The 27,754-nt window shown below is 35.3% G+C and overlaps 1 protein-coding gene across 1 annotated transcript in view; it reads left to right on the forward strand.

The window, feature by feature from the left end:
- Nucleotides 1–27,754, forward strand: part of ADAMTS6 (ADAM metallopeptidase with thrombospondin type 1 motif 6) — a 281,449-nt gene that overhangs the window by 106,805 nt on the left and 146,890 nt on the right. Inside the window, exons 8-9 of the mRNA XM_007457112.1 lie at nt 8,587–8,630; nt 12,690–12,795. Of these exons, the coding sequence (XP_007457174.1) occupies nt 8,587–8,630; nt 12,690–12,795 (150 nt within the window). The remainder of the gene's footprint in view (nt 1–8,586; nt 8,631–12,689; nt 12,796–27,754) is intronic.

The following is a 27,754-nucleotide window of genomic DNA, read 5'->3' on the forward strand; positions in this document are numbered from 1 at the left end:
TCAAAGTTTAGATTTTAACTCATTCCATTTTCAAAAGTAAATCTTTGAAAGGAATGCTTCTTTACAATGATCATTTCTCTTACATAAGAATGGAATGTAGTTTTTGGAAAAGGTTTGAAGAACCCATCTAGGTATTTCACCATTGTAAGGTAGTGCTATATTTTGCAGACCTTAAAATGGAGCTTCATCATGTGTTTTGGTCAGTTTCTTCTGATAGCCATGCCTAGCCAAAGTGATTAGGAGATTCAAATAGCTGAAAGTATCCACAGCAGGAAAAGTATACCAATGTTATAGTAACAGATATTTAGCCAACTCTGATTTTGATCTTGCTCAAAATTCAACCATATGAATTTAGGGTAAGGAAATGACAATGTATGCATTCATCTACTCACCCAAAAGGAACCCTGATTTCCTTTATGTATCTGGCTTTACATAGAATCCCCATGATCACATTTCTTAGCTCTTTTTCACCTGCCTTGACTGAGCCCTTTATTATTCTTTCATGAAAAGAAAACAAAGAAAAAAGTACGACAGTGATAAAGTGCTGTCTTTCAGAATCCAGAGAACCTTTTCTAATCATATTTCAGCTTTTCTCTCACTGCTTAGGATGCCAGTGTACTTCTTAGCCTAGCCTGTAGTTTAGACCAAAGGCCCAAGTTTTGGTGCTCCTGCCACATCTGGGTTGGTCAAGATTTAGTAGAGACAATTTGTTTAAAGGGTGCTGAGAGTGGGTAATGGGAAACTCCTTTTCCTCTGTCTCTTCTTTCTTCAATTTATGTGGCAGCAAGGTAAATCCTAAAAGCACACAGATTATATCTTTGGGTTAAAGCAAGATTCCTTGCACTTTTTTTCTTTGCAGTTTTTCCCGAAGTGGCTGAGGTTTGGAGGAAAATAAGGCAAAACCATAGTATGGCAGAGAAGAGTACAGAGTGAATTTGATGTGAGGTAAAAATGAGAAAATCATGAGAAAGAAAGGGGTGCAGTGTGAAGTTTGTGAGGATTATCATGGCATAATGTGGAAAAATGATGTTTAGAGGTTAGATGTGAGAAGATTGAGGGATATATATAGAAGCTGAAATAAGCTGGTTCATCCTTGGCCTAATTTGAGACGTCCTGGTTTAAGTGTAGCATAGCTTGAATTAGATAACTCACCAAGATTCTTATCATCTGTAGAAATATGGGGCAAAGACAATATTTGTAGGAAAGGAAAGATTCAGAAATATATGCGTGAAAAAGAAGGAAAAATAGTTATGAGAAAACGGATGGAATATGAAATAACATAAAAAACACATTTAAAAAGGTAAAATGTGAAAGAATAAGTTTATAAAAGTATGGAAGTAACAGAATTAAAGCAATTTTTAATTTTAAAAAAATGTCTCAAATGATTACCTTGCACTTTACGCTGAACATTTTTTTATGTACAGATAACACAGTGTTGAACAAGCACACACAATCAAGGAATGGAAAAATATTTGTGTTAATTCTGTGTTGAAGTGGAAATTCAATGTAGTCTTTTAGAAGTATGTATCATGATAGATATAGCTACATGTAAATATTTTTCTTATTACTGTATCACCTCTTCCTTCCATCAATCAGGAATTTTTATTGTTTCAAATTGACCTAAGTGAATATGATCAGGCATACTCTGAAGGTTTGGTGAGTGAGTGTTGTTATCTATTGTAATGAAGGGGAGTTTTAGATCAAATTTCATTAAACATACAAATATTTATTAAATAAATAAGGAGGCACAAAATAGTTCATGCTCCTTATTTTATAAGTTGGATGACATTTCAGTTGTAATTTCGGTGCTCTGACAATACTTTGCGTGAAAAAATGCACTGTGTGTGCATGAACATATTCTGTTCAGAATTCTGTTACCCTTATAGTTGTCAGCTGGCACCATGATCTTCCAAACCAACGAGCGGACACACAAGTCTCGGAAGCTTTACCTAAGTGTATAGCCTACAATGTTTGCTGAATTCTTGTAAGTGTTCATAAAGAGCAGAAGAGTGCTTCTGAAATCTTTTGGCAAATCTACAGATCTGGAACACCATTAATTTTTTTCTTCAATGAAAAACACATTTTCAACATTTACTAAACATTAATTAGACTAGCTATAAACTATCTCTTGTGTTGATCATCAGAGGCCAGCAGAGGTGAAACGCTTTCTGATTAAACATTAGCTATATAGAAATTTATGTAATAGTGTAGAAATCATTATATTCTCCCTACTCTCCCACCTCCTTCTCAGCTACCCACCGTTAAGCTCCCAGACTTTTATCTGTGTACAAACTTAATCTGTATACACATTCATATAAACATACTTAAAAAAAAAAACCCTTCCTACTATGCAAACTTATTTTCTAAGTTTCTTTTGCCTGTAGGAAAAAACAAATCTGGTTTGGCATTCAAGGTAGTTAATAGCCCTCCTTCCCACACCAACTCTCCAAGTTTGTATTCTGCTATTTTACCCTATATGTTCAATGTTTCAGCCTCTCTGAACTTTTCATAGTTCCCCATATATGCCATACCCTTTCCTTTTTTATTTTATCTGGCTACATCTTTAAAATCTGTTTCAGATGTTATGTTATATATGAATCTGTTTCCTAGTTTTCTATTGTAGAATCATTCCTTCATCTGTATTTCCATAGTATTTTGTATATAACTTGACTGTGACAATAATTATAATAGCTAATAAGTATTGGCTCTGTTGTGTTAAGTTTAACTTTTTTTACATTTATTTTATTTAATCATCTTTTCACATTATTTTTTAACTTATCTGCTTATGTGTCTTTTCCCAAATAGGCTACAACTTACTGATTCATCTTTAGGTTCTAGTATATGGCACTATACCTGGGCATGTGATAAGTGCTCAGTACATCTGTATAAGAAAGAATGAATGTAAAAATGTTGCTCTTTAGTACTTGGTATTAAAGGTGAAGCATAGATCATAACTGCTCTCTGTGAATATAGAATAGAGAAGGATACAGTGTGAATTGAATGAAGAAGCCACTAGGAAATCCTGTCTTTTCCCTATAGAATGGCTTATGGAGAATTCTATAGGTATATTAGAGGATTGGAGAAAGCTGAAGAAAATGCAAATAGAATTATCCTAGTCTAAGATGCTTTAGCTTGTATTATTTGTTGGTGGCTTTAGCCTTTGTGTAGGTATTTTTGCAGTCGTGACAGAATGAAATAATATTCATCATGAGTATAATATAAAGGGTGTAGGCAAAATGAGAACAAGGAAAGGGGATGAGAAGGGACTGCTTTGAGGTGGAAATATAAGTTGTATTTATCTGTGCTTTTCAAATTTTTTGCTTAATTTGCCTCCTAAAATAATTTTTTTAAATGATGTACCACTTTGTATATATTAAAGCTGATATCTAAAATACTTTTTATCAGCGGTACTGATGAAACTAGTGGCAGGGCAGGAATAAAGATGCAGGCATAGAGAACGGACTTGAGGTCATGGGGCGGGGGGTGGGGAAGATGGGACAAAGTGAAAGAGTAGCATTGACATACATACACTACCAAATGTAAAATGTGTGGCTAGTGGGAAGCTGCTGCATAGCATAGGGAGATCAGCTTGATGCTTTGTGATGACCTAGAGGGGTGGGATAGGGAGGATGGGAGGGAGGCTCAAGAGGGAGGGGATATGGGGATATATATATACATATAGCTGATTCACTTTGTTGTACAGCAGGAACTAACACAACATTGTAAAACAATTATACTCCAATAAAGATATTAATGAATAATTAAATAAAAGCAGTGAGTTGAAAAGAAAAAAATAAGTAAAATAAAATACTTTTTATCACAAGTTTAAGTAGCTACAGAGACTATAGCTAAAAACATATTATATATTGTGTATATGGTTCAAATAAATTTTGTCAAAACGTTGGAGCTGCCTATTTCATTCAATCATGAAAAATGTCTGCATAAAATCTGACTGGCTAAATCATTCCTTGTTGCCAAACTACTTAGCTAAGTCAGACTTACTATCAGTCAATAACAAGCCTGACTTCATTTTTTAGGTCAAATCAACCTGTTAATACACTCCATGACAACCGTCTCACTTCTGAATTCTAAATGTGAGATAGGTATATAGATTGCTTTATAAACAATCAGACTGACAGACCCCAGGTCTTCCCAGGATGAAACAAGTGTCATCCCCTTCAATTTTTCTTGCTTTGCTCATAAAGGATTATCCTCCAGGATCAATGCATTCTTTTTTTTTTTTTTAAATTTTTATTGGAGTATAGTTGCTTTACAATGTTGTGTTAGTTTCTATTGTACAGCAATGTGAATCAGCTATACGTATACAGGTATCCCCTCTTTTTTGGATTTCCTTCCCATTTAGGTCACCACAGAGCATTGAGTAGAGTTCCCTGTGTAGGTTCTCATTAGTTATCTATTTTATACATAGTATCAATAGTATATATATGTCCCCCAATTCATCACACAGCCCTGTTTCCCCCTTGGTATCCATACGTTTGTTCTCTACGTCTGTGTCTCTATTTCTGCTTTGTAAATAAGACGGTCTATACCAATTCTTTCAGATTCCCCATATATGCGTTAATATACAATGTTTGTTTTTCTCTTTCTGACTTACTTTATTCTGTATGACAGTCTCTAGGTCCATCCACATCTCTACAAATGACCCCATTTGTTCCTTTTTATGGCTGAGTAATATTCCATTGTATATATGTGCCACATCTTCTTTATCCATTCATCTGTCAATGGACACTTAGGTTGCTTCCATGTCCTGGCTATTGTAAATAGTGCTGCAGTGAACATTGGGGTGCATGTGTGTTTTTGAATTATGGTTTTCTCTGGGTATATGCCCAGTAGTGGGATTGCTGGGTCATATGGTAGTTCTATTTTTAGTTATTCCTATTACCTTTTTTTTTTTTTGCGGTACGTGGGTCTCTCACTGTTGTGGCCTCTCCCGTTGCGGGGCACAGGCTCCGGATGTGCAGGCTCAGTGGCCATGGCTCACGGGCTCAGCCGCTCCACGGCATGTGGGATCTTCCCGGACCGGGGCACGAACCCGTGTCCCCTGCATCAGCAGGCGGACTCTCAACCACTGCGCCACCAGGGAAGCCCTATTTTTAGTTTTTTGAGGAACCTCCATACTGTTCTCCATAGTGCCTGTGTCAATTTACATTCTCACCAACAGTGCAAGAGGGTTCCCTTTTCTCCACACCCTCTCCAGCATTTATCATTTGTGGTTTTTGTGATGATGGCCATTCTCACCCGTGTGAGGTGATATCTATTGTAGTTTTGATTTACATTTCTCTAATAATTAGTGATGTTGAGCATCTTTTTATGTGCCTCTTGGCCATCTGTATGTCTTCCTTGGAGAAATGTCTATTTAGGTCTTCTGCCCATTTTTTGACTGGGTCGTTTGTTTTTTGATATTGAGCTGCATGAGCTGTTTGTATATTTTGGAGACTGATCCTTTGTCTGGTGCTTCATTTGTTCCTCTTCCTTAGTTGCTCCGCCCCTGGGGCTCAGCTGTGGTTTTAGCCCCACCTCTGTTATGTGGGCTACCCACAGAAGTCTGCTCTGAAGGCTGCCCTGGAGCATTCGGGTCTGCCCCGGTGAGGACAGGGCTCAGAGGTGGCACGACTTCCTGGGTCACGGGGGCCCCGGTAGCGACAGGTGCACGGGAAAGTCGGTGGCCACAAGCACAAGAGATCTGGCCCTAGTGGGAGCGTTTCCTAGTGCCTGGTGGCTGGCGCGAGAAGGTCAGCTCTGGTGGGGGCTTTTTGTAGTGCCTGGTGGCAGGCATGAGAAGGCCAGCCCTGTTGGGGGCTTTTCTTAGTGCCTGGCGGGACAGGTGGCCGGCGCATGGGGAGAGAGAGGCTGCGATGTTGGCTCCAACCCCTGCACATCACTCAACAGTGGCGCCTTGCTTCTACGGCAGTCTGGGCTTCCTCCACAAGTATTCCTGGTTGCGGATTTCCTCCTTCCCGTCCCCTCAGGCTGTCTCCTCGCAGCCAACAGCAGCTTTGCCCCCAGGTTTGCTCTTCAGTCCGCATGTTCCAGCTCTTAGCGCCTGCCCCCAGGCCCCGTGTGCACCAGCAGACACACGTTCCAGTCTGGGGCGCACAGGGCTGTGGCACGGACCAGCTGTGTAGTTCTCACTCTGTCCTATCTGTCACAGACAAGCCGTTTCGTCCTCCTTCAACCGCCTCAGATGCTCCCCTTCTGTCCCAACTGATTTCCCCGTCAGTGAGGGGATTTCCCCGGATGCGGGACCCTCTCCTCTGCTTTAGCTCCCCGCCCCCAGGGGTACAGATACCGTTCCGCTGCCTCTCCTCTTCTTTTTCCCTTCTTTCTTTCATCCTACCCAGTTGTGCGGGGATCTTTCTTGTCCTTTCCAGTGTCCAAGGTCTTCTGCTAGTGTCCAGCTGGTGTTCTGTGAGAATTGTTCCATCTGTAGATGTATTCTTAATGCATTTGTGGAGAGAGATGAACTCCACGTCCTCCTACTCAATCACCATCTTGGTTTTCCCCCAATGCACTCTTGAATTATCCCTTTGCATTATGCTCTGGAGACTTTTACCCACAGGGGTGGGTGGGGAACAAGGCACCATAGCAAGGTTTGGGATGGGTGAGAAGTATGCTTTCTGTTTTGTAAAGTAGAAACAGGATGATTGTGAAAGTCGAGAGGGACAGAATACTGGTGACTTGCAGGTGCATCCTCAGGAAAATCAATTTTAGGAAAGGGTACATATGGAAATTGAGGATTTGGAAGTAGGCTCCGTTTAAACATTTAAATCTGCATTACCCATGAGAAGCCTTTTTTTTACATTTTGTTGAAGACTGCTGGTATGGGTTCTGTCTATGTAATGTCATAGGCATTACACATATAATCACAAGATAAATTGGTTGTGACACCCAGAATATACTTTCTGGTGCTTTGGTAAGTACACCAAGTACCCTCTCTCTATCTTATATTCAAGAGTGTACCAGATACTGCAATCCTGTGGTTTCCAATTACAAGAGAAGAGAAGGGATGAATATGTGAATGGTCAGAAGAGAATGGCATGCCAGAGGAGAAGAAATCTCAATTTCTCAAATGTAAAGTGAAAAAGGTGAAGATTTTGAAATTCAAAAATAGGCAAAGGGAGTCTCTAGGGATTTTAATGAGAATAACCAGTGGTATGCTGGTATATTTGTTTCTTGAAAATAAGTTTCGATCTGATGAACAAGAATGGGATTAATTATTAATGCCTTCCTCTAGTACTATGGACTAACCATTATTTATATACAATTAAAAAAAAAACTTTTACCACCTGGACTTTCATTTATTTTATTTTTTCATGAAATTTTATTTTTTTCCTGAAAATCTTTTCATTTGTAGCATAAATTGTAGGCAAATAAAAATGTTCAGTCTTTTTGACTATTTTTTATTCTCACTTTAGAACTTTGAATACTTTTGATTTTAGAGATTAGTTTACAAAGATATTATAAAAATACTAAAAATAAATGTCCACATCAATACTGATTTAGCATTCTAAATGTAATATATTTTAAAATATGCAACATTATGGATTCCATCTTTTGTATTGAGTTATAATATAGTACAGCATTAGAATAAGTATCTGACCATCATTAGGAAAGCTTTCTATTGAGCTATTTATTTAGCTGTTTGTAAAATATTTGTATTTTAACCACACTAAATTGCTGGTATACAGCTAGGAAAACTATGTGATATCAATTTTATTCCCATTGCTGTATTGCCCTAGATTATTTTTATTTTTAAAAATTAATTATTTATATTTTATTTTGGGCTGCGTTGGGTCTTCGTTGCTGTGCACAGGCTTTCTCTAGTAGCGGTGAGTGGGGGCTACTCTTCGTTGTGGTGCGTGGGCTTCTCATTGCAGTGGCCTCTCTTGTTGTAGAGCACGGGCTCTAGGCTTGCGGGCTTCAGTAGTTGTGGCTCACGGGCTCTAGAGCACAGGAGCAGTAATTGTGGCGCACTGGCTTTGTTGCTCCGTGGCATGTGGGATCTTCCTGGACCAGGGCTTGAACCTGTGTCCCCTGCATTGTCAGGTGGGTTCTTAACCACTCTGCCACCAGGGAAGTCCCCTAGTTTATTTGTAAACAAGAACCTGTATTAAAGGAACTCCAAATATTGCTTATAGCTCAGAAGTATAAAATATAGTCTGTGGCTATAATAAAAAAATATTCCAGCAGGTCCAAAAGATATTGGGAATAAAAAGCCACCCATTTGCTTTTTGTAGAAGCAGTAGCAATCTGCAGACAAGCTATTCTAGCTTCAAAACAGTATGGTAGATGGTTTTATGGAACTTGCAATTACAAAAATCCACTTTAACCTTTCTTTCTTACTGGCAGGTGTCCCATTGGCTTGCAGCCAGAGGCTGTGAGTGTAGTGCAGCTGGCTTGTCCCCCAGAGTGCTGAAAATGCCGACACTCCAGCTGGCTGCTCATAATTGTGCTGATTGTGGTCTGACAACTAGAGCTCCATGAAAGAAATGTGATGAATATACAAAAATATTTTACAAATTTGATCAGATTACAAATTTCATTTCTCTTTTTTCTCCTCTATAGATATGATATCTGCACTTATAAAAATAAGCCCTGTGGAACACTGGGTAAGTTTTTTATAAAGGGAGGATAGTTCAGATTGTCTTTTTGGTCCAATGGCTTTACTTTTTATTATTATTAATTTGGTAATTTTCTTTTCTGCCACATCTGAAATTATTCCTATAAACTGGTAAACCTGACCTTTGTGTTTATGTCACTTACTAGGAAACAAGTAGAATGATGATTAAAAACAGCTTAGGAGGTGATTCAAAATCATCAAACAGTAATAATAAATCAAAAGTTACCACTCATTTTCATACAATCCATCTCTGTAATGTATTTTCCAAAAATACTAAGGAGTTTGAGAGCAAATTAAAGCAACCAGCAACTTCAAATCTGAGTCCAGGAAGGAAAGGGAAAAAAACCTTAGGGGATACTTCATGGAGAGGCGTTAAGAACAGTACTTCTTTTGGTCCAATTTTCTGGAAAGATTATATCCTCATAAATAAAGATATTATTGGAAAATTTTATTACCTGAACAGAATAAAACCAATTTTGTAAAATGTTACAGCCAGAGGTGGAGAGAGAGGACAGAATTATCTTTCTTGTGCTTCCCATATATCACTTGTTTTTTTTTTAAAGCAATTCTATAGTATTCTAGAAATTAAAACATCATTTTGTTGCAGAGCATAACTTTGTAGTGGTTAAAAGTTAACTGCAAATACAAATGGGGGAAAATGGTAGCTTTCAAGTAGACTAAATTGTTAAGCAACTAGAATTATTTTAAGTAAAAGCAGGAGGCTTTTATATGGTGGGTTTTTTTTAGAGTCATAGAGACTTTTTACAGACTCAGAAGTTAAGCAACTGAAGGTGAATTCTCTAGATTCTCTGACAAGTCTCACTTTTCTTATCTGTAAAGGAATAGTTATGAATTCTGTTCCTATGCACCTCATGAGAATTTGGGAATGATCAAATTTAAAGTAGAGGTCCTGGAGAGGTCAGTGAAACATCTCTTCAAAAATTAAAATTTCTCTTGATGATTTTACCTGCCTTCCCAGGCTTCTCCTTCCTCATTTCCCTCAGGATTTACAGCAAAAGGAGAAATCCCAATTTGCCGATGACAAGTATTATGGTGGAGAAGTTTGCTGGGTAAAATCATAACACAGAGAAAGAACTCTTTGCTGAGAGAGCTCACATCAAAAAGATTTTCTTCACAGTGTTTTAGGTTAACAAGACCAACAGTAATCCAAAGGAAGGGAACCTGAGCTGAAAACCAACTGGCTTTGACAGTTTCAGTGCACTACCTTTTACAGTTTATTTAGCTCTTTGTTCCTTAATTTCCTTATCTATGATGTAGGAGTAATATCTGCCCTTATGCTGCAAGGATATTTTTTAAGTCATTTAAGGAAATATAAAGGTGTTTACTATAGAAATGAACTGGTGTTATTTAATGTAGAAATTATACTGTTTAACTTATTCCCTGTATTGTACATACTCCATAAGCATTTCCTAAGTGCTTAATCAATTTTAGGTATAATATTCACCAAGTTTCAAAGAGAGTTTGAGTTTCAAAGCTCTAGCTTGTATTCTCTAGTGTGTTTATTTTGAGGAAATATATATGTATAGCTATATGCATGTATGTATCTATACATATTCTATTCTGCTTTTTGAAGGTAGTTTATTTACACTGAGATATGGTCTTCATTGGGACATGAATAATAACACTGCCTAATACGTTGGGATAGTTTATTAATTTCCAGAATCAATATTTTAATACTTGGAGACATGTCAGTGTATTTTCAATCCTAATATAAATTATTTTTCAAATTATAAACCATTACAACTTATTTTTATACTATTTCTTATACTGAAAACTGAATGAATTGTGTTGTTTATACATGTGTTGATTTTAATATGTGGAAAATATATTATCAGCACAGTTGATCAGGTTTTTTCTTTTTGAGTGGTCTTTCTGGTAACTTTCATATTGGTTTTCATGCTGATTCTTGGATATTTTCTTGCTTAGTACTGCTGGTGACCAATTGTAACCTGGCTAAGTAGATTTCAGGGTGCAAACTGTGTCCATCAAACTGAGGAAATCTAAATGACCCGAATAGTAATCAAACCCCTATTAACACAATCACACATAAGAACTTTGACAGCTTCAGTTTTACAGGAATAGAAAAAATGGTGGGAAGTTGTGAAAAATACATTAGCATCTAAATTATTCTTTTATTTTAGTTAAGATTTACCTTATACTTTCAACAAATAGTTATTTCTCAGATATGTTTTTTCTTAGGTTGTTCTTTTATTAGAGCTAACAATTTTATATCAGATGCATAAGTAAATCTGTGCTTACAAGTACACCTTGGGGAGTCATTTGGCATTCTCAATTAAATATAGGGCCATATGGCACATACCAAAGAAGAAAAACAACAACAACAAAAGGATAATGGCATAATAGATTTCAGGAAATATAAGTAATGTTAATTTAACAATAAATATTAGTAATTTTTTAAACCAAATTTCATAAAGCTCAAAACAGACTATTCAAATAGAGTGGCTTTGTTTTTTCCATGTCACGGACCATGTTGAACCCGGTAGCTTAAAGGCAGATAATGTACTGCAGACTTTTTTGTATTTTCCCTCTCTGTCTCTTTTTCTCTCAGTGGAATTTGAAAGTAATATTCATTAAATATTTTTGATTAACCAAAAAAAAATTAAGTCATCCTGCCTCAACTAATCCCTCTTTACTTCCTCTTCTTCAAGTCCCAAGACCTCTAAGTGAATGGAAGGGCAGAACAAAGATATCACTATTATTAACTCTGTGAGGCAAAAATCACCTCCTCCCCAACTCCTCCCCCACCCGCAACATAAATCAGTAGGAAAAGCAAACAATCTATCAGCAAATCCAACACTAACCTCAGCTCTTTTCCAATGTGGTTATTAATGTGGATATTTCATATTAGAACATACAGAAATACACAATTTCTAGAGCTTTCTTGTCAGTAAGAATATGAATTGAATAGCTTTTACTGTTCCAAATTAGTGCAACTGGACTTTGTACCTAGCGTAGAACATTGTTTATTGCATTCGATAAATATTAATTGAATTGGATTGAAATCACTTTTGGTGGGAAGGTAATTATTAATACCTGGGTGTTGATAGTAGACTACTATCATATAAAATATTTTTCCTTCAGTTTCTTCTAAAATAACTTTAGTACATATGTGTGTTAAGTGTGACTTGGCATGTTTCCTTATAACACATGACATTATATCTTTCACACAAAAATTCTTTTTTCTCAGCACTAAAGTTTTGAACTAATCACAGAGCATGATATTCATTTGCAAATAAATATTAAAACTTTTACATACCAAAATTCCCAAGGGAAGAATACCTTGAGTAATATAACATTTCACTAGAATCAGTGAATTAACACCATAGTTTTTGCATTATTACTAAAACTAAAGCATTTAAGGGGGATGAGAGAGGGGAGAACCACGCTGAATGTGTGGATGACTTTCCGCCCATTAAAATACTTATAGAAATTGTTGCATCACTTGCAGGACTAATTTCAGAATATTAAAAAAATGCAAAAACCTCCCATCTTTAACAGTTCTTTTTCTGTTTTGAATCATTCATTTTTGTTTTTATAAAAATGTCATTTTTAAAAACCATTTGGGATTCCCTTTTTTTGGTAACTAAAAAGTTGCTTGTATATTTTTATGAACCCACTAAACTTAAACAGATCTTTTTAGAAAAATAATGTGGATATATTTTGCTTTCTACAGCCCGAAGAATGTTAAAATAGAAATGCTTTCTTGAATTCCCTCTTCTGGCTCAAGTTACTAGGTGGTCCCAAGTTACCAGAAGTAAAATTTATAAATCTAACCCCTAGTCTAGACATTTTCCAGCACTGACTGCAGTTCAAAAAATATTAATGTCTAGCCGGCAAAGTGAAACTCCCCCCAGTGATTTTGCAAATGACTAGAAAGTTAACCTTTTGCCAACTGCTCCTTCTGTGCATGGAGGTTATTAAAAAGAATCCAGGCATTTATAAGTATGGGCTTTTTAAGACTGAAACACCTTGGCTTGACCCTTTGTGTCTCCTTCTGTTTATTCAGGCTTGGCCTCTGTGGCTGGAATGTGTGAGCCTGAAAGGAGCTGCAGCATTAATGAAGACATTGGCCTGGGTTCAGCTTTTACCATTGCACATGAGATTGGTCACAAGTGAGTGAGTTTAAGAAAATCAAAATAAATTTTAGAACTCCACTCTTTTGAGCAACTCATAACTACTGTGTGGAACGCCCGTGCTCAACCATATTTTACTGCCTTTTTGTCTGATTTCAATAGAGAATGTTATCATTTAAGGTATTGGGATAAATCATCTTAAGAACTGGAGACTTGTTAAATAATCTTTCTGATTCAATGACTAGTGTCCTCAGAGTGGTGAATGCACCACACTTAAGTTTTGTTATGTACATTTGAAACAATTTAGCTTTACCATGGTCCACTCAACACCGAGTTTCTCACAGTCAAATTGTTTAAATGATCTTTCTTTTTCTCGAGTGACAATACATATATATTTAAAAATCATCATTGACACCATTACCATAAAGTGTACTTTGAGTTTTCACTCTTCAAGCAGCTGTGAGCATGCCTTTTCTAGGTTTGTGTCATCACTGCTATGCAGCTTGTATTTTCAGGTGCACTTGTGTGTCAGTGGGAAAAAAAAAAAAAACCCTGATATTTACAAGAGTAGTGAGATATCATCCTCATTACTTTTCAGGAGGATCTGGAATTTTTAATATTTGTTTTAAATAAATCTGTGCCAAAAACTATCCTATGACTTCCCCCTCCCCCAACCCACCACCCAATAGCGATAAAACGCTTACTTTATTTCAAATAACAGGCAATAGTAAATGTAAAAGCTTGCTTATGTGGAGGGAGAGAAGTTTGAAAACTTTAAAAGGATAGTCAAACATTTTAAACTAAAACAAGCAGCCTATTTGTAAGAACTTCTGATGTTTATATGATTTAAATTTTATAGTCTGCTTTTTTTGGTAGAAAAAGAACAAATAAAATGAATGCTTATTATATGACTTGCCTCAGAGGTCATTCCTAAGATAAATCTGTAGTTCAGCTTTTTTTTTTTTTTCCCAAAGGGGAGAGTAAAATTGGGTCAGTGTGTTGCATTATTTTGAAAATTGCAATTTAAATTTCACCAAATTGGTATTGATTTATGTGTGAATTCAAGTAACCAACAAGTTTCAAACCTGACTTAATTCAGACACAGGGAAAAGTCAGTATTACACTTTTAGTGGAATCCTAAGAATATTGGTATTCTAGTTTCCATTTCAGTAAACAGCAGGGGAACAAATGGGAAAAGCCTTCTTAACCAGGCAGTTTATCTTCAACTCACTTAAAAATCTGACTCATTAATTACTGTCGTAATCTTACGCAACCAGGCTGAATTTAATAGGTTCTGTTAGATTCAATTAAATTGAAAGGTTAGGACAAGTAACATGCAGTGGATAAATAATGTGTGTATGAGAGCAGTATTACCTCATGCAGCCATGAGTTAGTCAATGTCAATGTATGCATTATAAGTCCCATTCTTACATGTACTTAAATAGGCAAGGTGAGGGTTTATCTCTCTTTTTATCTTTTATTAAGATTCTAACGGAGCTACTCTGAGGCTTCCTAGATTTTTTTGTTGACCTTATGGATAATTCCTTTTAATTCTTCCTCAGATGAATGGTTTGTACCTTATGTAGAAGAAATGTAGAAGAGAAGTAGAATATACGTCTTAAGATTTATGTGCCTTGTTGTAACTTTATTTCATAGCTAATTCTTTTTTGATGATGTGAGTGTTAGAAATGGGGGGGAGGAACTCACAAAATCCTTTATATTGAAAGCCAGAAGAAACGCTTCAATTCAAAAATGTTATTTGAAGCCCTAAAAATTAACTTTCTTTCCATGTTGATTCCTATGTCACTATCCCCCTATCTCTTTGTCCTCAGACAACTAGGTAGGGTATGTTTAACACACTGTCTTATTCATTGATGAAAATCCTTTTACTTGCTTTTACGATCTTAGGGTTTAGCTTAAAGGAATTTAGCAAGTCAACTCTAGTACAACTCATGTCATCATCAAAATATAGTGCTCTCTATTCTTCCTGAAACAAAATAATAGTCATGGTAAATACATCAGGTAAGAGTATAATGTGCTTTATACTCTATAGAGTATAAAACAAAGGTTTTTATAATTTTTATCATTTAGTAGAATGAATGTTAAGTGATGTGGTGATATCTCCAGATTAATTACAGTGAAAAATATTCTACCATGAATTAGTGAGAAGTGCCTCTACTGAGCCACTAGAATGTGAATACTTTCTACCAATCTTTAGGTTGTGTAGAATATGGTTTTGCACCCATTGCATACTTATGTAGGGATATTATATCCATTTTAAACATCAGTGGATAACTTCTTTTCTTTGGCTAGGCCTTAGTGACCACTTTTTGTTTCTGTTCACTCCCTTATGCAAACAAGAAATTAGTTTCCTTGTCAAATGAAAAACTGAGCTTTATGCTATATTTAAATGACAGTCTAGTTTTAATGAAGGCTATAAGCTATCAACACTTAATGAAATCTTATAAAAAAGAATATTCTTTGAAAGATTTTTTTTAATAATGTAGTTGCCATAGTTTTCAGAAGTTGAAAAAAATTATGATGTTGAAGACAGGTGGCAAGAATTCAACCAGGTATGTAGTATATTGAGAAAGCTAGCTAATGTATTCATGCTGTACAAAAATAAGTAATCTTAAAAAGAAATCTTTTTAAAAAATCCATATTTTTTAGAGATGCATATTGAAGTATATATGACTGAAGTGGCAGGACATCTGAGATTTGCTTGTTAAAGAAAGGAGAAAAAAAGAGAAAGATAAAGCAAGAATAGTAACATTTTGAATTTTATAATGTTGATGACATGTGGATGGGAGTTCTCTATGGTGCTCTCTCTACTATTATATATGTCTGACTTTTTTTCACAATAAGTGAACAATAAAACTTTTAGATTTGACTTAACTCATTTATTAATTAATAGTGATTGAGTGAACTGTTACTCTAATTTTGAAAGGATTGTCAAAAGTTGTATTGAAAGCTGCAGGGGTTTATCAGTCTTGCTTTTAGAAATCATTTTCAATGTTTGGTCTTACCAGTAGAGATATACTATTTTTTTTTTTTTTTTTTTTTTTTTTTTTTCTCTTCCCGGACCGGGGCACGAACCTGTGTCCCGTGCATCGGCGGGCGGACTCTCAACCACTGTGCCACCAGGGAAGCCCGAGATATACTTTTTATAGAAGATTGGTTAGGAGATGAAGTTTTCAAAGAAGGAGAAATGTGGGAAGACTTCAGGATAAAATTGTAAATTAGGTTACTGTGTTAGGAAGCTATTATTACTGTTTTCTTTATCCAAACTTCCCCTCTCCTGCTGCAAATACCTAAGTATCTTTAAATGCTTGATCAGCGCTGTTTTCTTTTTCTTTTCTTTTCTTTTTTTGTGGGTGTACAATATATGGAGACTTAAAAAAAAATTTTTTTTTACTTTTTATTTTATATTGGAGTATAGTTGTTTAACAATGTTGTGATAGTTTCAGGTGTACAGCAAAGTGATTCAGTTATACATATACATATAGCTATTCTTTTTCAAATTCTTTTCCCATTTAGGTTGTTATACAATATTGAGCAGAGTTCCCTGTGCTATATAGTAGGTCCTTGTTGGTTATCCATTTTAAAAATAGCAGTGTGTACAAGTGCTGTGTTTTCTTGATAGAAGGCTAATAATAAACATACACCAAGGTAGTTGGCACTTTAATGCCTTTGTCTAGTTTTGGTATTGAAATAGTGTTAGTCATAAAATGAGTCAAGTGTTCTGTTTTCTGGAAGTGTTTGCTTTCCCATGAGTAAGTTTTAAAACAGTTATAATTTATATATAATAAATATGCGTCCATTTTGTGTACAGTTTGAGAAATTTTGACAAATGTGTATAACCATGTACCCACCACCACAATCAAGCTACCAACATTTACATTGCCTGAAAAAGTCCCTTTGTTCCCTTTTACAGTCAGTCTCCACACTCCTCCCCCTTTCCTTGGCCCCAGACAACCACAGATCTACTTTTTATCTTTATAGATTAAACTCATCTTTTCTATAGTTTCATTTAAGTGGACTCATATAGTGGGTATTCTTTTTTGTCTAGCTTCCTTCCCTCAGCACAATGGTTTTGAGGTTCAGTCATGTTGTTGTTGTGTGTATCAATAGTTCTTTTTTTCCCTGAAGAGTATTCCATATCATAGTAGCACACATCACATTTTAGATTGTTTCTAGTTTGGAGCTATTATAAATAGATCTGGTATGAACAACCATGTACAAGAATTTGTCTGGACATATGCTTTTATTTCCCTTGGGTAGTGCTGCTGGTAGTATGGTATATGTTACTTTCACTTTATAATAAACAAGAAAACTCTAATTCAAAGTGGCTGCATACCATTTTGCAGTCCCACTAGCAATCTATGAGAGTTCCAGTTACTGCAGATCCTTGCCAACATTTATTATTATAAATCTTTTTGATTTAGCCATTATTATGCATTTTAGTGGTATCTCATTGTGTCTTTAATTAGTTGATTATTTTCTGATAAATAATGATGTTAGTGATGATGAACATCTTTTCTTGTGCTCATTATTCATTATCTTCTTAAATGTCTATTCAGATCCTTTTCCCATTAAAAAAAAAAAACTGAGGTGTTTCATTCTTATTGAGCTGTAAGAGTTCTCAATATATTCTGGATAAAAGTCTTTATCATGTATACATAATGTGAATATTTTCTCCAAGTCTTTTGCTTGCCATTCATTTTTTAATGAGGTCTTCTGAAAAGCAGAATTTTAAAATTTTGATGAAGTCTAATTTATAATTTTTCCTTTATGGTTTGTGTTTTTGTGTCCTAAGAAATCTTTGCCTACTTCAAGATTGTGAAGATTTTCTTCTATATTTTTGTCTAAATTTTATACTTTTAGCTTTTATATTAAGATCTATAATTCATTTTGAGTTAACTTTTTTTTGTATGGTGTGAGGTAAGGGTGGAAGTTCCCTTTTTTCCTCCTATGAAGATCCAGTTATTTCAGCACAATTTGTTAAAAAAAATTTGTTGGTTTGTAGTTTGCTTTTAATGTCTTTGACTAGTTTTGGTATCAGAATAAAGTTAGTCTTATAAATTGAATTAGGAAGTGTTCTATTTTCTGGAAGAGTTTGTATACATAAGGTTGATATTATTTTGTCCTTAAGTGTTTGATAGACGTCACCAATGAAACCATCTGAGCCTGGAATTTTCTTTGTGAGAATATTATTAATAACTTAATTTTTAAATTAGGTATAGGATAACATATCTAAATCTTTTGAGTCTTTTCTTGGTTAATTATGTCTTTCAAAGTATTAGACTATTTCAGCTAAATTGTCAATTTTGTTATATAGTTATTTTTAATATTCTCTTACTGTCTTTTTTAATGTCTATAATATAAATAATGATGTTCCATCATTCATTCCTGATATTTGTAATTTGTGTTTTCTCCTTTTTTTCCAGCTTTATTGAGATATAATTGACATATAACATTGTATAAGTTTAAGAGGTACAACGTGATGATTTGATACTCGTATATATTGCGAAATGATTACCATGATAAGGTTAGTTAATAGATCCAGCACATCATATAATTACCTTTTTGTGTGTGTGTGGTGAGAACATTTAAGATTCATTCTCTGAGCAACTTTCAAGTATACAGTACAGTATTATTAACTATAGTCACCATGCTTTACTGAGCCCCCCCTAGAACTTATTCATCTTATAACTGGAAGTTTGTACACTTTGAACAGCATCTTCCCATTTACTCCAGACCCCGATCCCCTGACAACCACCAATCTACTCTCTATGAGTTCAGCTTTTAGATTCCAGATATAAGTGAGATCATACAATATTTGTCTTTATCTGACCTATTTCACTTACCATAATGCCCCCAAGGTTCATCCATGTTGCAAATATTTTCTTCCATTCCATAGTTTGCCTTTTCATTTTGTTGATTGTTTCTTTTGCTGTACAGAAGGAAATGGCAGAATTTCCTTCTTTTTTATGATTGAATAATATTCCACTATGTGTGGGGGTGTATGTGTATCACATTTCCTTTAGCCATTCATCCACTGGTAGGTACTTAGGGTGTTTTCATATCTTGGCTATTGTGAGTAATGCTGCAGTGAACTTGGGGGTGTAGATATCTATTTAAAATAGAAATTTTATTTCCTTTGGCTATATAAGCAGAAGTGGGATTGCTGGATCATATGGTAGTTCTATTTTTAATTTTTTTGAGAAACCTTTATACTATTTTCCATAGTGACTGTACCAATTTACATTCCCACCAACAGTGCACAATAGTTGCCTTTTCTCCACATCCTTGCCAGCACTTGAAGTCTCTTATTAGCCATTCTAACAGGTATAAGATTATATCTCATTGTGGTTTTGATTTTCATTTACCAGATGATTAGTGATGTGAGCACCTTTTCAAGTACTTGTTGGTCATCTATATGTCTTCTTTAGAATAATGTCTACTCAGGTCCTTTGCCCATTTTAAAATCAGATTGTTTGTTTTGGCTATTGAGTTGTATGAGTTCCTTTATATTTTGGATATATTTTGGACCCCTTATCAGTTGTGTGGTTTGCAAATATTTTCTTCCATTCCATAGGTTGCCTTTTCATTTTGTTGATTGCTCCTTTTGCTGTGTAGAAGCTTTTTAGTTTGATGTAGTCCAACTTTGTTTATTCTTGCTTTTGTTGCTTATGCTTTTGATTTCATATCCATGAACTCATTGCCAAGACACTGTCAAGGAGCTTTTCCCCTATGTTTTCTTCTAGAAGTTTTATAGTTTCTGGGTTTACATTTAAGTCTTTAATCTATTTTAAGTTAATTCTTGTGAGTTGTGTAAGATACGGGTCCAATTTCTTTCTCTTTTTTTTTGCATGATAATGCCCAGTTTTCCCAACATCATTTATTGAAGAGACTATCCTTTTCTCATTGACTATGCTTGGCTCCCTTTTCAAATATTAGTGGACAATATATGTGTGGGTTTTTTTTTTATGGACTCCCCATTCTGTTCTATTGGGGCTGTGTGTCTGTTTTTATGCGAGTACCATACTGTTTTGATTACTGTAGCTTTGTAGTATAGTTTGAAATCAGCAGTAGCCGTAACTCCAGCTTTGTTCTTTCTCAAGATTGCTTAGGCTATTTGGTGTGTTTTGTAGTTCCATACAAATTTTAGGATTGTTCTTCTGTTTCTATAAAAAATGTCATTGAAATTTTGATATGAATTGCATTCAATCTATACTAGATGGTTTAGGTAGTATGAACATTTTAACAGTGTTAACTCACCCTGTCCATTTACATGGACTATCTTTTCACTTATTTTTGTCTTTTATAAATGTTTTATAGCTTTCAGTGTAGAGATCTTTCCTGCCCTTGGCTAAATTTATTCCTTAATATTGTTTATGCCATTGTAAATGAGATTGTTTTCTTTGTTTTTTCTTTTTTTTCAGCTTATTCATTGTTAGTATACAGAAACACAACTGATTTTTGCATTTTCATTTTGTGTCCTGTACTTTATTGAATTCATTTATTCTAAAAATTTTTATGTGGCGTCTTTAGGTTTTTCTATATACAAGATCATAACGTCTGCAAAGAGGGGCAATTTTACTTCTTCCTTTCTAATTTAGGTGCCTATTTATTTGAACTTTTTAATGTAGGCATTTATTGCTATAAAATTCCCTCTTAAAATTGCTTTTGCAGCATCCCTTAAGTTTTGGTATATTGTGTTTCCATTTACATTAGTCTCAAGATAGTTTTGATTATTCTTTTGGTTTCTTCTTTGACCAGCAGTATATTGTGTAATTTCTATGTATTTGTGAATTTTCTTGCTTTATCATGTTGTTGACTTTAGTTCTATACTATTGTGGTCAGAAAAGAGACTGGAAGTTATCTCAATCTTCTTAAATTTGTTAAGACTTTTATTGTGACGTATTACAATAGATGTGATCTATTCTGGAGAATGTTCTGTGTAACCTTGAGAAGAATGCGTATTCTGTTACTGTTGGATAAAATGATCTGTATATGTCTTTTAAGACCATTTGAACTAAAGTGTGATTCAAGTCCAATGTTTCTTGATTTTTTTGAGTGATCTATCCATTATTGAAAGTGAGGATATTGTAATCCCCATCAATTATTATTTTATTAATTTCTTTTTTTAATTTGCTTTATATATTTAGGTACTCGTTATGTTAGGTGCATAAAATCTTTACAATTGTTATATTCTTTTGATGAATTGACCCCTTTATTATAATATTTGACCTACTTCGTCTTATATTAGTTTTTGAGTTAAAGTTTATTTTGCCTGTTATAAGTGTAGCTACTCCTGTTCTATTTTGGTTTACATTTACATCGAATATCTTTTTCCACCCTTTCATTTTGAGCCTATTTGTTTCCTTTAAGGCTGAGTTAAGTCTCTTGTAGGCAGCATATGGTTGTCTTTTTATTTTTTTATCCATTTAGCCACTCTGTGTCTTTTGATTGGAGAATTTAAGCCATTTACATTTGAAGTAATTATTGATAGGTAAGGACTTAATAATGCCATCTTATTAATTGTTTTTTTGGCTGTTTTGTAATTCTTTTGTTTCTTTTTTCCTTTCTTGCTGTCTTCCTTTGTGAATGATTTTCTGTGGTGGTATGCTTTGATTCCCTTCTCTTTATCTTTGTATATCTCCTGTAGGTTTTTGCTTTGTGGTAACCACAAGCCTTACATAAAACATATTATAGATATAACATTTTATTGTAAGCTGATGGCAGCTTAACTTTGAGTGCATAAAAAAATTCTACCTTTTTATTCCTCTCCATATTTTATATTTTAGACATCACAATTTACATCTTTTATATTGTGATTGATTAACGAATTATTGTAGCTGTAGATTTTTATAATTATATTTTATGTGTTCTTTAACCTTTATGCTAGAGTTAAGTGATTAACACATTACCGTATTACAATATTGGCATATTTTGAATTTGACAATATACTTGCCTTTACCAGTATGTTTTATATGTTCTTATGTTTTTGTATTACTTATTAGCATCCTTTCATTTCAACTTGAAGAACTTCTTTCAGCATTTCTTGTAAGGCAGGTGTAGTGTGATGAACTCCCTCAGCTTTTTTGATCTGAGAAAGTCTTTATCTCTCCTTCATTTCTAAAGGACGAATTTGCCAGTTGTCCTTTGTTAGGTGTTCTTGGTTGACAGTTTTTTTTCTTCTAACACTTTAAATATAGCTCATTCTCTCCTGGTTGCAAGGTTTATGCTGAGAAGTCTGCTGATAGAGTATGGGGGTGTTCCTTTGTATGTGAGTAATTTTTTTCCCTTGCTGCTTTCTATAAATAAGCTTTCTGCCCCATTCTTCTCCCTTCTCTTTCTCTAATAATGCATAGATAGTTTCTTTTAATGATATTGCATAATTCACATAGGCTGTCTTCCCTGTTTTTCATTCTTTTTTGTTTGCTTCTCTGATGGGATAACTTTAATTGACTTTTCTTCCGGTTCACTGATTTTTTCTTTTGTTTGTCAAGTCCATTGTTGAAGCTCTCTACTAAATTCTTCAGTTCAGTCATTGTATTCTTCAGCTGCAGCATTTCTGTGTGTGTGTGTGTGTGTGTGTGTGTGTGTGTGTGTGTTTTAATGGTCTCTTTTTTAGAGTTATCTATGTTTTCTTACAGTTCACTGAATTTCTTTAAGAGAGTTATTCTGATTCTTTTTCAGATAGTTCATAGATCTGTATTTCTTTGGGGTTAGTCACTGGAGCTTATTAGTCTCCTTTGATCCTGAAAGTTTACCTGATTCTCTGTGATCTTTGTATCTTTGCACTGGTGTCTATGCGTTTGACAAAACTATCTCCTCTTCCAGCCTTTTGCAGCAGTTGTGTTGAGCTACTGATATGCTTCTTTGTCATGGCTGAATGTCAGATGTGCTGCATAGCTACCTGGCATCGCTGGCCGGGCTTCCTGGTTGAGTAGGGTTGGAGGCTCTGGTCAGCAATTGGGCAGGACTAATGACTTGTTTTCCTGTATGGGGCTCTAGAATGGGTCCATGGCTGAGAGAGGTCAATAGCAAGGGATGCAAACCTGGAAAAACTGCCAAGCAAGTTGCCCAGCCAGAAATGGACACCAGTTCAACTCTGCAGATGAGCAGAGCCACTGGGATCTCTGCTCAGGTGCCACCATTAGCAAGAATGCAAAGTGTTCATTGCTGTGAGCCTCATGCTCCCTTTTCCCATCTTTATCTGATTCCCAAAGTGATCCCCGTGAGGCAGTATCTAAGTGGATCTCCTGGTATGTGTCCTGGAATGCTGGGGAAACTGGATGGCCACCTTGAGATCTCCTTTTTCCACTGGTGTAACTGTAGGCCCAGGGAGATACACTTGGTGCAGTGATATGCTGCCTTGGGAGAGGGACAATGCAGTCAAAGTAAAACTATTCCTATTACCTTTCTTTTCTTTTCTTTTCTCTTTTTATACATTTATGTATTTTATTTATTTTATTTTTGGCTGCGTGGGGTCTTCATTGCTGTGCGTGGGCTTTCTCTGGTTGCGGCGAGCGGGGGCTACTCTTCGATGCGTTGCTCCGGCTTCTCATTGCAGTGGCTTCTCTTGTTGCAGAGCACAGGCTCTAGGCATGCAGGCTTCAGCAGTTTTGGCACGTGGGCTCAGTAGTTGTGGCACATGGGCTTAGTTGCTATGCGGCATGTGGGATCTTCCTAGACCAGGGATCAAACCTGTGTCGCCTGCATTGGCAGGCGGATTCTTAACCATCGTGCCACCAGAGAAGTCCCCCTATTACTTTTCTAATGTGGTTTTTCTTGTTTTTTTTTTTTTTCTTGTTTTTGTTTTGTTTTGTGTTTCGTTTTGGTTCAAATGGGTGCTTCTAACTCATCCCTGGGTTCTGGGTTCTTCACAAAGGCATCTTATCTACTGATATTTGCTAGCTGCTCTTTCTGTGAAGGGAACCAAGTCAGGAGTTACTTATTTTGCCATCTTGCTAATGTCTCTTATCCTTTTTTTCTTGATCAATACAGCTAAAGGTTTATTAATTCTACTGTTTTCTTAAAAGAAAAACAGATTTTGATTTCATTGATTTTCTTAATTGTTCAAGTGTTCTATAGTATTACAGCTTTTCTTTACAGCTGATCTATCAATTACTAATAGAGAAGTGTTGAAATCTCCAAATGTATATGTAGGTTTGTCTGTTTCTTCTTTCATTTTTGTCAGTTTCACATCATGTATTTTGAAGTTTTCTAATTAAGTGCATTCACATTTAGTATTATTATGTCTTCTTGATGAATCAACCTTTTAACATTATGAAATATCCCTTTTTATACTTAGTAGTATTACTTGTTCTGAAATCTATTTTATCTCATTAATACAGTTTACATGGAATATATATATGTATGTATATATTTAAATCCTTTTACTATGAACTTACCTATGCCTTCTTTTAATGTATGTGTTTTTAAATATTTTATTTATTTATTTAAATTAATTCATTTCTTTTTGGCTGCATTAGGTCTTAGTTGTGGCACTCAGGATCTACGTTGAGGCATGCAGGAACTTTCGTTGTGGCATGCAGGCTTTTCTCTAGTTGTGGCATGCGGGTTTTCTCTTCTCTGGTTGTGGTGCATAGGCTCCAGGGTGTGTGGGCTCTGCAGTTGTGGCGCACAGGTTCCAGAGTGCGTGGGCTCTGTAGTTTGCGGCACACAGGCTCTTTAGTTGAGGCGCGCGAGCTCAGTAGTTGGGACACATGGGCTTAGTTGCCACACAGCATGTGGAATCTTAGTTCTCTGACCAGGGATCGAACCCATGTCCCTGCATTGGCAGGTGGATTCTTGACCACTGGACCACCAAGGAAGTCCCCCTATGTCTATATTTAAAGTGGACTTCTTTGGGGCAACTTGGGTTTTGCTCTTTTAAATCCAGTCTGACAGTTTCTATCTTTTAACTATATTGTTTTGTCCACTTACATTTAATGTAATTTTTGATACAGCTGGGTTTTGGTCATTTATCTTTTTGCTTGTTTTCTAGTTTTTCCTATCTATTTTTGTTGCACTTTTTCTCTATTAATTAACTAAATATTTTAAAAATGTGTTATTTAATCTTTACTATTGAATTATTAGCTATACCTCCTTGGTTTATTTATTTTTTAGTGGCTGCTCTATAGTTTACAATTTGGATCTTTATCACAGTTTATTTTTAAATAAAATTTCTGTAATTCACCTATAAGATACTGTATTTCCTTTTCCTCCCTCTCATCCTTTGTTTATTGTTGTCATAGATTTCTACTTTATATATTGTAAATCCTATAAGACCTTGTTATTATTTTTGCTTTAGATGGTCAATTATCTTTTACCGAAATTTAAAAATAAGAAACAATATATTTTATAAGTATACACACATTTACCATTTCACATGCTTTTTTCATTCCTTGATGTAAATAGATCCACATTTTCATCTATTATGTTCCTTATACCTGAAAAACTTCCATTAGTATTTCTCATAGTGCAATTTTCCTGGCAACTTATTCTCTTACCTTTTATTTGTCTGAAATTTTAAAATTTTACCTTCACTTTTGAAGGATATTTACATTGGATTGAAATTCTCCATTTGCAGGGTTTTTTTTTGTTTTTGTTTTTGAGCCATGGCACCTGAAATATCAAATAATATGATGCATCATGATAACTATATGGAGTTTAATGATGCTGGGTGTTGAAATGCCTAACCAAGAACTTGTGAAATGAAACTGGTGAGGTGGACAAAAAGTAGATGATAGATTGCCTTATGTATATAATAACAAGCTTACATGTTATGTCTTAGAACAGTGGAAAGTCACTGAGTAATTCTGAACAGAAATAGCATGATAAGATTTTTATTTTAGATAGGTCACTCTGGAAGCTGTATGGGATATGACTTTCACATAGAAAACCATGCTGTTGCGTTTGTCCAAGTTAATACTACAAATATTATTTGGGGTGTGGGGAGGATTGCAGTTGTTCTAGAAGTGTGTTAAATACAGTGAGTACACACAATAATACATATTTTACCCATTATACAGGTGAATTAACTGAGACACAGAGAGATTAAGTGGTTAAGCCAGGGTTGAAGGCAAGCTCTCTGGCTCTAGGATGGCTCCAAAACCTTTCTGCTGTATACGTTATAGATAATGAGGGCTGCAACTTGGGTAGTGGCATTTGGATGGATTAAAGACATATTGAAGAGATAAAAATTAGCAAGGTTTGATACTTGGTTAAGTGTGAGTGATGAGAGAGGGACATCTGAGTATTACTCTCATCTTTTTACCTTAGTGAGTGAGACTGTAGACTCATCAGTACCACCCACTGAAATAAAGGTGGAACCTGTTTAAGTAAAGGAGTAATGAGTTCAGTTTTTTATAGATTTAGGTTGAGATGCCTGTAGAACATCTAAGTGGAAATGTACAGAAGACAATTGCAAGGCTAAAATTATTAAGAAAGTTGTGGGCCGAATGTATAAATTTAGCAGTTATTCATAAAGGTAGCGCCCCAGAGAACTGGCATAAAGTAAAAAGAGCAGAGGGCTGAGATCTGCATACATTAAACCTAGTAATAATTTAAAGTTTAAGAATTGCTGTATATCCCAACTGCTGTTTTTTATAACTGTTATTATAGGATAACTATCACTAAGGAATTGTGCACATAATAAAGCTTATTGGCAAGATGGTAAAGTTAATAAGTATTTAGACATGCTAGTTGAATTAAGAACTCTAAATCTTAAAAGATAGAATTTTAGGACAGATAAATTATATTTAGTTTTTTTCACAGTAGTAGACTTATGAAATTATTATATTAAGAGGTGATTCAGCATGAAAATATAAATACATTTAAGATAGGAGCCCTCTGCTCTTTTAACTCCTCTCTCCTTGAGAGTAAGGATCATTACTTATTTTTGCATTCCCAGTTTCTACTATATACTCAGTTTTTATCTGTGGAACCATAGGCCTTTGAATACTAAATCTAAAAGGGGTGCAACTTGACAATTAAAATCTCTGTATCTTTTGAATTAATGTCATACTTACCTTTTGTTGCTACTGTGGATATTGAATTATGAGCTTATTTTCTCCAAAAAAGATATACAGACTGCCAACAAACACATGAAAGAATGCTCAACATCATTAATCATTAGAGAAATGCAAATCAAAACTACAATGAGATATCATCTCACACCAGTCAGAATGGCCATCATCAAAAAAACTAGAAACAATAAATGCTGGAGAGGGTGTGGAGAAAAGGGAACCCTCTTGCACTGCTGGTGGGAATGTGAATTGGTTCAGCCACTATGGAGAACAGTATGGAGGTTCCTTAAAAAACTACAAATAGAACTACCATATGACCCAGCAATCCCACTACTAGGTATATACCCTGAGGAAACCAGAATTCAGAAAGAGTCATGTACCAAAATGTTCATTGCAGCTCTATTTACAATAGCCCGGAGATGGAAACAACCTAAGTGCCCATCGTCGGATGAATGGATAAAGAAGATGTGGCACATATATACAATGGAATATTACTCAGCCATAAAAAGAAACGAAATTGAGCTATTTGTAATGAGGTGGATAGATCTAGAGTCTGTCATACAGAGTGAAGTAAGTCAGAAAGAGAAGGACAAATACCGTATGCTAACACATATATATGGAATTTAAGAAAAAAAAAATGTTATGAAGAACCTAGGGGTAAAACAGGAATAAAGACAGAGACCTACTGGAGAACAGACTTGAGGATATGGGGAGGGGGAAGGGTGAGGTGTGTTAGGGCGAGAGAGAGACATGGACATATATATACTAACAAACGTAAGGTAGATAGCCAGTGGGAAGCAGCCGCATGGCACAGGGAAACCGGCTCGGTTCTTTGTGGCTGTCTGGAGGGGTGGGATAGGGAGGGTGGGAGGGAGGGAGACAAAGAGGGAAGAGATATGGGAACATATATATATGTATAACTGACTCACTCTGTTATAAAGCAGAAACTAACACAC

This window comes from Lipotes vexillifer, unplaced genomic scaffold (genome assembly GCF_000442215.2).
Source record: "Lipotes vexillifer unplaced genomic scaffold, Lipotes_vexillifer_v1.1 scaffold241, whole genome shotgun sequence".
Lineage (NCBI taxonomy): Eukaryota > Metazoa > Chordata > Mammalia > Artiodactyla > Lipotidae > Lipotes > Lipotes vexillifer.